General features: G+C 40.7%; 1 protein-coding gene across 2 annotated transcripts in view; it reads left to right on the plus strand.

Annotated features, from left to right (window-relative positions):
- The first annotated feature begins 967 nt into the window (after positions 1-967).
- nrxn2b (neurexin 2b) overlaps positions 968-13,058 on the plus strand; it is a 372,419-nt gene continuing 360,328 nt past the window's right edge. For both annotated transcript variants that reach the window (XM_076143906.1, XM_076143905.1), the window contains exon 1: positions 968-1,679. In XM_076143906.1, the coding sequence (XP_076000021.1) occupies positions 968-1,679 (712 nt within the window). The remainder of the gene's footprint in view (positions 1,680-13,058) is intronic.

The following is a 13,058-nucleotide window of genomic DNA, read 5'->3' on the forward strand; positions in this document are numbered from 1 at the left end:
GTTCCATGGGGTTGAGGTCAGGACTGCTGGCAGGCCATTTCATCCTCTCCACTCACAAATTCTGGAGACAGTCTCTGATATACCCTGCTTTGTGGGGCAAGCGTTGTCATCTTGGAGAAAAGAGTTTGACCCCACACTGTAGAGCTATGGGATTGCCACTGGTTGCAGAATTTCATCTCGATATCTCTCTGCATTGAGATTGCCTCCAATGATGACAAGCCTGTTTTTTTCTGTGAGGGATCAGCTTGGGCGTGCTGTTTGTACCAGAGTGACTGTTTTTAAATTTAGATCAAGCATAAAACAAACTGTGTTAAAATCCATGTAATTTATATTGTGTTTTTGTCGTGTGTGTTCCAGATGCCTGTCGCCTGCATGATGATGGGACTCAGTGCTGTGTAAACCTCTTTTTGTGTGTCAGAAGACCGGATCTACTCTGAAACCATGAATGCATCTTGTGCTTCGGCAGACGACGGACAGCCCTGACACCCATCTGTCGACCAGTTCCCAATCTCTTTTCCTCATTTTTCCTCTACTTAAAGAAAGATCACATTCGGCTAACTCTCCCATACATCCAACCCTTTTTTTGGCAGCTGCTGACACTTCCTGGAAATTATACTGAGATCGGGATTCTAGAAACAAAGGATTCTATTTTTGGTCCAAGACAGGCCGAAGGGCTTTTGAGGACACAGCTCTGTTCAAATGGTCATATTTTACTCTCTGCCGAATCCTCATTAGAGGCACTGACTGATGGAGAGACAGAGAGAATCAGGATAAAAACAGGAATTCCGAAATCATAAAGGAAAGGAAAAATTGTCAATTTATCAGGAAAAACTAGAGTAATAGCTTCCTGTCCCACTGCATAGAAAATTGTTAACACTTTGGGTACCAAACCCACAGGAAAGCTAAGGCTAACCTCTGTGGATAATTCAGCCCAATAAAACATCATATAGAGACGGGAATATTGAACATGAGGAGGGGTTTAAGATCCCTGTACTGGCCCCTGTGGCCTCTGGCGCTCTTCAGTCTGCTGACCACAGTGACCATGCTGGAATTTGGAGGGGCACCTGGCCAGTGGGCGCGCTATGGGCGCTGGGAAGCTGGATCAGTAGGAGAGCTAAGCTTCAGTCTGAAGACCAACATCAGCAAAGCGCTAGTGCTCTACCTGGACGATGGCGGCAACTGTGACTTCTTGGAGCTGCTGATCGCTGGTGGACGACTCCAGCTACGCTTTGCCATCCACTGTGCTGAGCCTGCCACTTTGCACATGGAGACACCAGTTAATGATGACCACTGGCACATGGTCTTGCTAACCCGCAACTTCCGTGAGACTCTCCTGATGGTGGACACAGAGACTAAAGTGGCTGAGGTTAAATCCAAGAGGAAGGAGATGGCTGTGGTCAGTGATCTGTTCGTGGGTGGGATCCCGCCTGATGTGCGTCTCTCCGCTTTGACTTCCAGCACGGTGAAGTATGAGCCCCCATTCCAGGGCTTGATCTCCAATCTGAAGGTGGGAGAGATGCCTCCGACATTGCTCAATAGCCAGGGCATCCAGAGTGACTTGGAGTACCTGTGCACCAAACAGAATCCATGCTTCAATGGAGGGTTTTGTTCTATTCAGTATGGGGAGGTGCAATGTGACTGCACACACACACGCTTCAAGGGGAAGTACTGCAAGGAAGGTAAGAAACCTAAAATTCCTTTCAATGTTCTCCAGTCAATCCAAGTACAGCTTAGATCCTTCAGATGGAAAGCTTTTGGTTGCTTAAGTAAGATTACATTATTGTCTTTAGAGTTTAGAGAATTTGGATTTATTTGAGTATGTTGTGAATTTGTTGAAATGCTGCAGAAAGAGAGCTGATAGTCCATGTGTATAAATTATACTGTGCATTAATTGCAGAGAGTTTGCAAGTGACTCACTGCTTTGGTTTGAGGCAGGAAGGAGTTTGTCTTCATGTGGTGTTAATAATAAATGTTTGTGGACTTTCGGTTTGTCCTTTGATGATTACTTTATTGAAAACATTCTCTTCAGTGAGTTACTACTGCTCATTCTGGCATTCAGCATGAAGAATCAGGAGAACCTTGGAGATTCAATATAGTCCATTAAGAATCGCAACTGTAAAGTACTTCTTAACTAAGAAGACCAAATCCAGAGCAACAGCAGCTGCAGAGAGAGGACGTGGAATTGTATTATTTTTTACCAAGACAACTTAACCTAATTTTCTCATCTGTTGACGCGAGATAAGAAAATCATTTGGATCGCAGCCACATGCTATTCATTTCCGGAAAAATCAATCGAGAGCAATGGCAGAAGAGCAGGAGTATAGAATATATTGATCAGTACGTCACATTTCTGTTCAGTCAAGGACTGAAGCAGACAGGAACATACAGAAAATCTTAATAACATTTTCTTGAAATGCAAATTGCGCGCAAATCTTCTGCTGGGTTCTATTCTATTCTATTCTTTCTTTCTTTCTTTCTTTCTTTCTTTCTTTCTTTCTTTCTTTCTTTCTTTCTTTCTTTCTTTCTTTCTTTCTTTCTTTCATTCATTTACACTTGCAATGTGCCCCTGCACTGTCAGCTAATGTCAAACCCAGATCTATTTGACATGAGCTGAAAAACCTATGGCTCCCTCCTCCACTGACACTTTGGATTTCCATATCTGTGCTTTTCTCCTCTGCTTCATTTTCTCTGTTTCTATTCATCCCGCAGCATTTCTTGCACCCGCCTCCTACCTTCTGTTCTCCAGGCTATCTGGGCTTTCCATCGCTCATCACCTTCCTATCCTCTCCCTTGAGCTTGTTCCCTTACGCCACTTATCTCACTTTCACCTTTACCCGCTGTCAGCACTTCTGGCCTCTCCTCCTCCTTCTGCACTTATCTCCCTCTTCTTTCTCTCTTTCATCCTGTCTGCATCTTCACACTGTGAACGCATATTCGCTCATCCCCTGAGCAACCATCAGGTAATTTCAGAAGCACTTCTCCTGAGCATTTGCATAACAATTCTTAAACCTACATTATCACCCATAGTTACTGTGACAGACTTTCAGTGGCTCCCAACCTTGACCTGTGTGGTGAAAGAATGTATTTCGCAAAATCATTTAAAATTAAGCCGACATTGTTGCATTTTTGTAGCATTTACATATATGAAAGAATACAGCTTTTGACAGCTTTGAAAGTAGAAATAGTAAGTGTGTATCCATCATCCACAGTAAATCAAAGCAAGTGTTGTTTTGTATGTAAAATGAGTGTGAATTTACTCTGGCAATAAGGTCAGAAAGACCACTTACTACATGGCGTGGAGCCAGGTTTGAGCCGTTGGATGCAACGTCTTTGAATCGAAACTGTATCCATGTCTTGTCCTTTCTTCAGGACACAAAAGTACTTTTCTTCTTGACTTTTCTAGTGCCTCCTAGTGATCAACAGTTGCACATTTCCCGTCAGGCGAGAGCATCGCGGAATCCAACAACTCCTCCACTGATGGAAACATGGTTATCTCCCTTGATGCGCTCTCTCCATCTTTTTGTTTTCTTCAGGAAGCCTTCCATTTTGTCATAGAGCTGACTGGTGTGTGTATTCCGACCCGGCATAGAACTGGTCAGTCGGTTCAACATCCGCCAGATATGCCAGTTTAGTGTCTCAGGCATTGTCATTGAAATGTACAGCCAGCCCCGCACGGTTTTTCCCAACCAGAAACTCGAGGATAGCTGTGAGTAATTCAAAGACTGACCATCTGACCTCAGAATGGTAAAGGAGCGCGTTATGTTCCTCTTTTGTAGCAGCACATAGATAAGCAAGGAGGCAATAATAGCCAATAATAAGGTAGCTTATTCTCACAAATTATATTGGTAAAAATAGTCAATTATTATGACAGAAATTGGTGGACCCCCTGCAGTACCTCTGTGGACCCATAGGGGTCAGGGACCCCCGGTTGTAGACCACTGGTTCAGACACTGTGGTGGACAGTCATAGGTTAATCTCTCTCTCCCCTCGTCTCTCTCCCTCTTTGTCAGACTTGCTGTGTGGTAGCTGGAAGCAGATACTGCTGCTGCCAGGCTCTTGGCTAAATTGGGAGCAGAATACCAATGCTGTGCTACTGACTGCAGGAAACATTTGTCCATTTGAAATGGTGAGAGAGACGGGGGAGCGGGAGGGGGGGCTTAGAGGTAAGGAGGGGAAGTAGAGGAATGAGAATATACCAGAGTAGTAGAGAGTAGTAGAGAGAGAGAACAATGATCAAAACTGAGGAAAGGAACAAGAATGAGTGAGAGCATGGATACAGTATATTCATTTGCTCAGTGTTTATTCCTGAGATGTTCTTTGTTTTGAGGAGCATAAATTGGGTCATTATGGCTGACTGCTAATGCAGCAGTGTATAGTGTAGTTTATCCAACATGTTGGTGCAAATGAAAAGCTCTCTCTCCATTCGTTGGTTCTAAGACCCTTACTTACTTGTTGTAGTAGCGGACATAGATAGAACTGGCAAATTTTGCAGAAACTTGAGGAACAACTTCACTGATAACAAGCATAGCAACAATCACTTTCCATCTTCTGTCTATTCAAGCATTAAACACAACATAGATGTTGCAATCCATGTCTGGCTGTGTCAGTGCTGACAAAGGAATGCTTGGTTTTAAAGGCTTCTCTCTTCACGACGAATTAGGCTTTCATGGGAAAGCTTTTAATGATTAGATGTTACTCTTGTGATATGCAGTATCCACATACCTACACTTGACAGGGTGTAATCTGTTTTTTACTCACTGAACAAAATGTAGGGGCCTTTTTAGGGTACTTTTCGAAATACAATAATTTACATCTTTTATGGTCACAACAAAAACTCATTATTCCAAGCAGTAGAAAGATTACAAACTAAGCATAGAACCTATAGGTTCCTTTTTCCTTGGTCAATCAGAACTGTGGTGTTCATTTTCACGCCATACAGTAAAGGCTTTTCATTACATCAGAAGACATTACTTTAACTGCATATAGCAAGAGTTAATTTGTTGATAACTCAGCCACAACCCAACAAAATTGAACATAAAGCTCCACAGTGAAATTATGGTATCATTTTGATACACAATTAAAAAACAATTAAAACCATATCTAATTTGCATAATGTTAGTGATGTTAGTCTTGCAAAATTTTAACTTGCACATGACCATGCAAATAATATGGCTCCCAGTCAGAGCAGCTGCAACTACAACCAAGGGCTGTTTAGATAGAAAAAATAAATTTCATGGATGCAGGATATTTGCGGCAAAAATGATTGTGAAAGGCTTACTTTGAATAAACTATTGTTAAGCATGCAAATTAAATTTCAGTTACCAATCAGCATTACAGGAGCAAATGCAGGAGCAGGAAATAACAGGGAAAAAACACAAAGCAACCAGAACACACAAGACATAAATCATGAATGAAACCAACAAGACACAGGGGACACAAAGCTGAAAACGAAATTGACGAAACCAGAAGAACAACAAGTATCACAAGACAAACATACCAGATGGAGGAAGAAATAGATAAACAAAATAATGGATAAACCAAACTAACAAGGATAACCATAATAACAGAACACAAGGACAAGACCCAGACTAACAAGAAGAACCAGAGAACAGGGATCACTAAGGCAAAACCAGGACAGGGACCAGAGAACACGGAATGCAGAGGAAAAACTAAACCAGAGTAACGTGAACTTCATTGACAAACCTCAACTCACAAAAGTAAGGGGTAGACACAGACAAAATACTCACAAAACAGATGACAAATGGGAACAGGGGTGGACACCAAGTGAAATTAATCAAGCAAACACAAAACAGATAACACGGGGGCAGGAAGTAAAGAAGGAAAGGAACAGGAAATAATACAAGATAAAACAGGACATGAACACAATACACCAGAACACAGGACCATGACATGTTCAATCATAATTGAATAGAATTTGTTCAGATGTTCTTAGATAAATCATTTAGAATCTATTGCTGAAAATTGTTCCTTTTGCTTTCTTTTAAACAGGGTTTTTATCTACCATCTTCTCTTTATTGGATACCTCATCGATCGTTTCGTACATTGGTACATTTTAGAGCGAACGCAACGCGAGAGAGTTCCTTCTTTCAAGTTTTATTCAAGCCAAAATGGAAATGGAAACTTCTAACCACATTGAGTTAAATAAATCCGCTCAATATACAAGTCAACAGCCAAGCTTTGACAGTTTGGACAAGCGACAAAAATAGCATATTCATAGCCACAAAGGTATAACTTACAGACTCAAAGGATTTCCTCTAGACATTGAAATTGTAATGTTATGATAAATGCCAGCCCAGGGAGTTTTTGCAATTTCATCTTCCTCAAGCAAGTTATTTACTCCTTTTGTTGAGCCTGTGGATGCTGAATAGCAGAGATGTAAATTGGCTGTAGCTCTCGAACCATTCCTATCATTTTTGCATTTTTTTGCTCATCTACAGGAGGTGTTATAGGCAGAAGAGGTTATAGGCAGAAGATAACACACACAGCATAACAATTTTCTTAATAGACATCTGACTTCACGGACAGAGTTCACATTTATACCCCAATGAATAGTATTTTCAGTGCTAACATGAGAAAATCACACACGCACACAAAAACACGCGTGTAGAAGCACCTTTCAAACCATAATCATAGATTCTGTTCCCATTAGCCTGCATTTTGAAGTAGTCACACAAAGCCCTTTTACCGTTAGGGGTTGTAATTAAAGCTGTTATGTGCCTCAATGGACTATTGTTTCTATAATTGATGATGACCTGCACTCTGTTCTCTGGTGACCTCCCAAATGGGAGTGTGTGGCAAGGCAGCTATGAGCCTCAACTCAGGGTAATTAGAGGTTAAATGAGTTTGTGAAAATGACTGCTGTGTGATATTAATGCATTCATTTACTCCACAAGGCATGAAAAGTCTTTCAAGTTTCTCCGCAAGCCTCGATTTATAATAATATAATTTCACTGTTATCGTCAAATTGACTGGAATAGTGAACACAGAACAACAGCCAATCCTTGAGTTAGAATGTTGCGTAAAAAACATTATCACATTTGTTTTACCTTGCAAATACTGGACTTCAAAATAAACCTTCCAGTAAAATCTGCATAAATTAAATGCATTCTAAATTGGTGGTTTTCCAAAGTTGAAACCTCGATGGCACAGAGTATAGGGAATCTTGAACCCAGGTCGGATACCTTCTTCCAACTTTAGATCAAATAGAAATACCAGGAGTGTAGAGGCTTCTCACTTCCTTACATACAGTATATCACAAAAATGAACCGGACGTTGTTTAAACTTTTACGGTTTGGTGACAGCAGCAGCAGGGCAAAGAGCAGAGGACACTGAGGAGAGTCATACATCATGGTAATAATTGCACCATCTCCCTAGTGGCAATCACAGAGGGAGAGGGTAGAGAGTGCAGGGGTGGACTATGTGGTGGTGGCAGGGTTGAGGTGAGGCTTGCTGCTTGATAAATGAACTTGCAATTAACTTGTCCTGTATACATAAATAAGTACAGTGCTAATGAGAGGGCCATACCAGTTAGGGGCGCCGGAAGAGCTTCTAGATAACCTTATCACTAGGAGGTCTGGATGTGGAGATGGAGAGAGTCCAAGTCTTGTATATTTGTAAAGCAGCTGTAGTTATCTTCCCTCGACTTTAGTGTTTTGGTTTTTACCTTACAGGCAGCGATTGGATTGCAGAGTTAAAGGGTTCCCTAGGATAGGATAGGATAAGGTTTTTACAACTGTAGTAGAAATACTGTAAATGTCACTTACAGCAAAGACAAATATGTACATCAGAAAGCACTAAAGCAATGAATTTTGCACGATTGAAGTTGCCCATGTCAAAATGCCTAATAAATACACATTTCACATAAAAAAGAGAGGAAAACCCCACAACAATCCCCTGAAATTGCATCCTTTTCTTTCCCATTGTCCATGTGTGTCTACCACCAGTCTATCCTCATCTCCCCCACTTCCAACTTATCTTCCTTTTTGCTCGTCATCTACCCACTCATCCTTTTTTTCCCCTCCTCTCTTGACAGTGTCTTGTCATGAGATTTTGCTGGCTGAGTAATCATAAGTTCAAAGCACACACGCTGTCGGGCCTCCACTCTCAAATTGATGGATTCCTAGTTTCCTCGAACAGACGGCATGGCAAAAATCCACTATTTAGGCATGGCTACCCAATACTCCTCAAATCCTCTCACTGATCAAAGGATGTTATGCTATACGCTTATCTTATTTCCTCTCACCATGATGTTTCACTGCATATCATTTTGGAAGAGTACATAGTAGTCTCACATTTATTCAGATTATATATAACATAGTATTCAATGAATTAAGATAATACTGATTCATCTTTGAGCGGCTCCAGAAGAGAGACTTTCTTTAATGCCTAATCCTATAATTCTTCCTCTTTTTGTTGCCCCGTATGAACACTTGTAGGTTGCATTTATATCTCCTTGCTGAGGTATTAATGGATTAAGATGTTAGTTTAAGTGCTTGACTCAAAAGCACAGGTGAGTCTTCAGAAGGCTAAAAGCCGGTTTGTCAGAATGTCTGCCATTCTCGATATTGCAACGAAGTGGTAGTGGGGGGTTGTTTAATCACTCCAAGGAAAGGTCTAAGTGTATGTTCCCAGCCCATCCCCTTCTCAACATATTCTCAGTTGAGTGTTTCCATCCATCCCCTTTAGGACAGAGCTGTTGGGGGAAGCTGTATTTAAAAAAGATTTAGAAAAATATGTGTTAATAATTAGAGTAAAATCACGTTTTCTTACAAACCCCTGGTAGCATCTTGCCATGCAGATGTACAGTTTTCTGTGCCACCTCTGCAATGACGTCTCAGGGAATGGAATTTTATTTTCAAAACTCAAAGCATTGGAAATGACGTTTCGAAAAATAATTAGCAATGTGCTCTTCCAAACTCAGCAAAATCTACATACCCCATTGTGAGCACATTTTCTCAGGATTATATCCTGCCAAAGCTTTAGTCACAAAAATGTTGTTTTTCTTGAAAAAGCTTCCAACTGTGTGATGCACAATTTTGCATCCAGATGTCTCTGTGAACTCAAACGGCGGCGACCTACGCAAGCTGCAACAAGCACTCAATCCTAATACAATAGAGTGTTTGCAGACCTAGTAGTGCTTCAAGGCAACTGGATTTGTCTATCCACCTTTCACTATGTTTATCATGCATACTAAATATTAAATCTATGAGGCAAAAATGCTTTCAGCTTTGGAAGTCTGGACTGTTCTGCCAAACCTGCCAATTTTGACTTGTTTCTTGAACACTATTCATTGAACGGGGAAACATTTCTGAGGGAATAAAAAAGCTTTGTTGTTTACTGACTGCATGTGAAGTATTCAATCAAGATGGATCACTGAACCACTTGTGGCAAAAATGAATGTAAGTTGCTTCCATGGATAGAATTCACAAGAATCTGTGTCAGGACTTTGAGTATGTACAGCATTGTATGTACATTAGAAGTCTTATACAATTGCCATTAACTTGAAAGGAACAGTTTAGAATCTAAATCTAAAGGGCTGCGGAACATCCGGCCCCCGGTCCATATACGCCCCGTGAAACGTTGGATAATCTAGTCTTCTTTGCTGACATTGTGGCATATTGATTATTTCCGTCTTGCAAAGTAGGCTAAAGGCCCCAGCTTGTGTAAACACAGGCACTGGATATTTGCCATTAAAAAAGTTACTAATATAATAACATATATGTATTTAATCCAATATTAATAGATAAAACAACAATTTCAAACTTGGTGTCAGTACCTGCCATGCCCATGTGTCACATGTGTCTCAGTAGTGATGCAACTTTTAGAACTAGGACTTTTATGAATCACCTGCACCCCTGTACATCCTGACTATATTTTAAAAATAGGCCCATCTCATTGCGATACGTGCATTACAACAGGAGAATACATTAGCCAGCTTATCTAATGCAACAATAAAGCAGATCAATAAGATTCTCTTATGGCTTGTTCCTACTGCATCCAGTCTGCAGCCTCACCATCCTAATGTAGTCACATCACTAGCTTTGAATTTCATAAACATGGATTTCTGAGTATCGGATGGAAAGCTTTATGCAATTAGGCTTGATTTTTTACCTTCAAGGTCTCCAGACTATTTGCGTGCGCTGTTAATTAACAGACACACAACTCACCGGAGGCAACAGACATCAGAATAAGGGGGTATTATCAGATGCACAGCCAGACATGTTCTATTTCAATATCTGCTCCTGTGACCTGCTGAGCTCGCGAATGAGACTTTCGTGCAGTTTTATGTTGCAATTTGTTGCTCCTGCAGCACTGAAGGGTTGGATGATTATTTTGTGGACAGATTGTATCCACATTTGTTTTGTGCACCAGTGGGAAGCAAATCTTTAAATGCTTTTGCATTGTTTTCGAGGCCTTTTGTGTTGTTTACAGAGTTCGGAGAGATAGACAGAGAGATAGCTAATGTTGATGCTTATATACATAAAGCTTACCTCCACCAAACCTCTCCAGCCTCAGCAGCTGAAATAACATTACTTATAACTGCTATAATATTCTGTATCGATCATATTTATTTATTGCAACACTTTGTACTCATAAGAGAAAACAAATGTTGGCAATCCATTTTTTTACCACAGCCACTTTTACAGCTGAGGCTACTTAACATGTTGACGATGTCAGCAGAATATGTTAAGCCCAACTGTATATAATACTCCATAAAATATTTATTGTCTGTTGTTTTTATTGTTTGATTATTAGTGTTGCTACTTATACAGCTTCTTTTATATTCCGCTGATGTGCACAGACTATTACTTTTATCCCTCTAAATCAAATGGAGCTAACTTTTTGCAGCTGTTAAATAGAAAATCTGCATCCCAGGGGACAGAGACATGTGACACCAGTATGTGTGAGGCAGATCTCTGTATTGAGTTTATAGTTGCAATATTATTTATTGCTTTCTGCCTAATAATATAATATAATCTATTTGTATACAGTCGTGCCGCCGTGCTGCGGTTACACAAGTCCTGTTATGCAACTTCTAGAAGTGAATATTGAAAATCTAAGTATATCTGATCTTATCGGGCCAGATTGAGTAGTGGTTAATCTTCTACAGTTAAGATCATCCATCATCCACCATCCATGCTATAGAAGTTTTTACTTGTTTAATATTTTTATTGTAGGAAGCATGACAATGACAATACAGTTGTAAGGCATTTTGGTGTTTGTTTGTTTTTGCAGAGAGAAGGGGAGAAATGAGGAAGTAGGAGCTTAAGGAACAACATATTAAAATTGACCTAGGTGATATACATGTGGACAAAATGCATATGGAGACAAAGAAACGGTGTCTTGAGCTAATGACTTATACGGGACAAGTTAATTGCAAGTATACAGGTTGTACAGGTGGTGGAGAATAGTGTTGTTGGTGATGAATAATTGTGTTCTGTACCAGAGTGATGTTGGTGAAGCCACATCTTCTCAGTTCAGTTAGTTGGGTACATGTGTGTAACACATTGCCATACCCTCCTGTACAGACACTGTAGTGGACCTGAAGACCATTTTAGTGTGAAATATCATATCACTGGCAAGCCCAGGATGTCCTCTATACAATGCAGCAGGGATTGAAAGAGTAGCACACAAGAGGAAAAGGAGATTCATGTGAACAAAATGTCCCCTATAGAGGACACAAGTCAATGGGCTGGGTCTCAGGAGGATTAATATGGAAGTGGCAATCTGTGTGTAATGGTAAGAAAAATGGTAATGCAAATCCTTTCTTCACCCAGATTGGTGTCTTAATCCTTTTTCGTTACCAGGACGACATTGTGCTGTGGGTTTAGTGTTGCACTCAAAATTATGTTTTCAATTGGTTTATTCTTCTTGAATAAGAGTTTGGTTTTAAAATGCTGACGTTATCCATACAAAGAAGCGGCTGCATTTAAAGACTCTAAAATGGCTCTTAAATGGTAGATCACCTCCTTTTATATCAAGTGTATGAGTTTCAACAGTGTACATTCCATCCTAGTGTGTGCTGTGTGTTCAGTAGTTGTGCTACTATAGTCTGCATGTGTAGGGCTCTCAGCATTTGTGAGATGGAGGGCAATTAAACAAAGAGGTACAAGTGTAAGATGCAAGCTCTCCTTTCAATCCACACAACCGTTCGTCTCAGTCAGACAGATTTCTCTTCAGCTCCAGGCTACCTGTGATGACTGACTGTTATGTTACTGATAAGAGATTCGTGTGACTTCATGCATCAGGTGACCCTTGAGTCAAATTTGTGCATCATTTTGCTGTGGGTAAACTTGAGCACCTAGCACCTCTCTGGTTGTGGATCAATCCATTGATCAACAGATTGCCTCGTAATTGGTTTGGAACTAAAGGGGATCGTTTTCACATTACAAACAAACCACCTGAGAGTGTGTTTATGACTGGGTGGAGACCACTTCCCCCAACAGGTCTCATGAATCAGCTTCTTTTCCTTAACCATGAGTGCCTGGTTGACCACTAATGCGCTGGATGGTGTGTGCCAAAGGTTAAAGTTGGTTGATAATGAAAAGTGAACATGCAGATGGAATTGGCGGGGGGAAACAATTCCTACTGAGTGAGACACAGGATAAGTGAGAGGAGATAAAAGGAAGAAAGGTTGTGTATTTAATCAGTTCAAAGAACCTGCATGTCTGAAGCACATCCTGCTGATGGTGACAAAGTCTCTCCATGCCTCGCCAATGTGCTTATGTCTCTGGTGGATTGTCAGGGAAAATGAAACAGGTTGAAGGGCAAACTGTGAATGCTGGAGGTGGAGCGGCAGGTCGTGTTGTCAGTCTGTGAAAAAAGAAGTGTGTGTGTGTGCAGGAAGGAGCTTTTAACATGGCATTCCCTGAGTCTCACATTCAAACTGACAGATGGTGTAGAATCACGAATGAAAAAGGTGAAAGTGCAATAGAAGGATTGTCCCAACCTTTTCTCTCCACTGGCATAGACTTAATGACAGATGTTTAATCAGCATCAGTATCATGGTTAGATAATGTGATGCCCAAAAGCAGATG

This window comes from Genypterus blacodes, unplaced genomic scaffold (assembly GCF_046128005.1).
Source record: "Genypterus blacodes isolate CSIRO-AG114 ecotype Tasmania unplaced genomic scaffold, CSIRO-AGI_Gbla_v1 ptg000027l_1, whole genome shotgun sequence".
Classification (NCBI taxonomy): domain Eukaryota; kingdom Metazoa; phylum Chordata; class Actinopteri; order Ophidiiformes; family Ophidiidae; genus Genypterus; species Genypterus blacodes.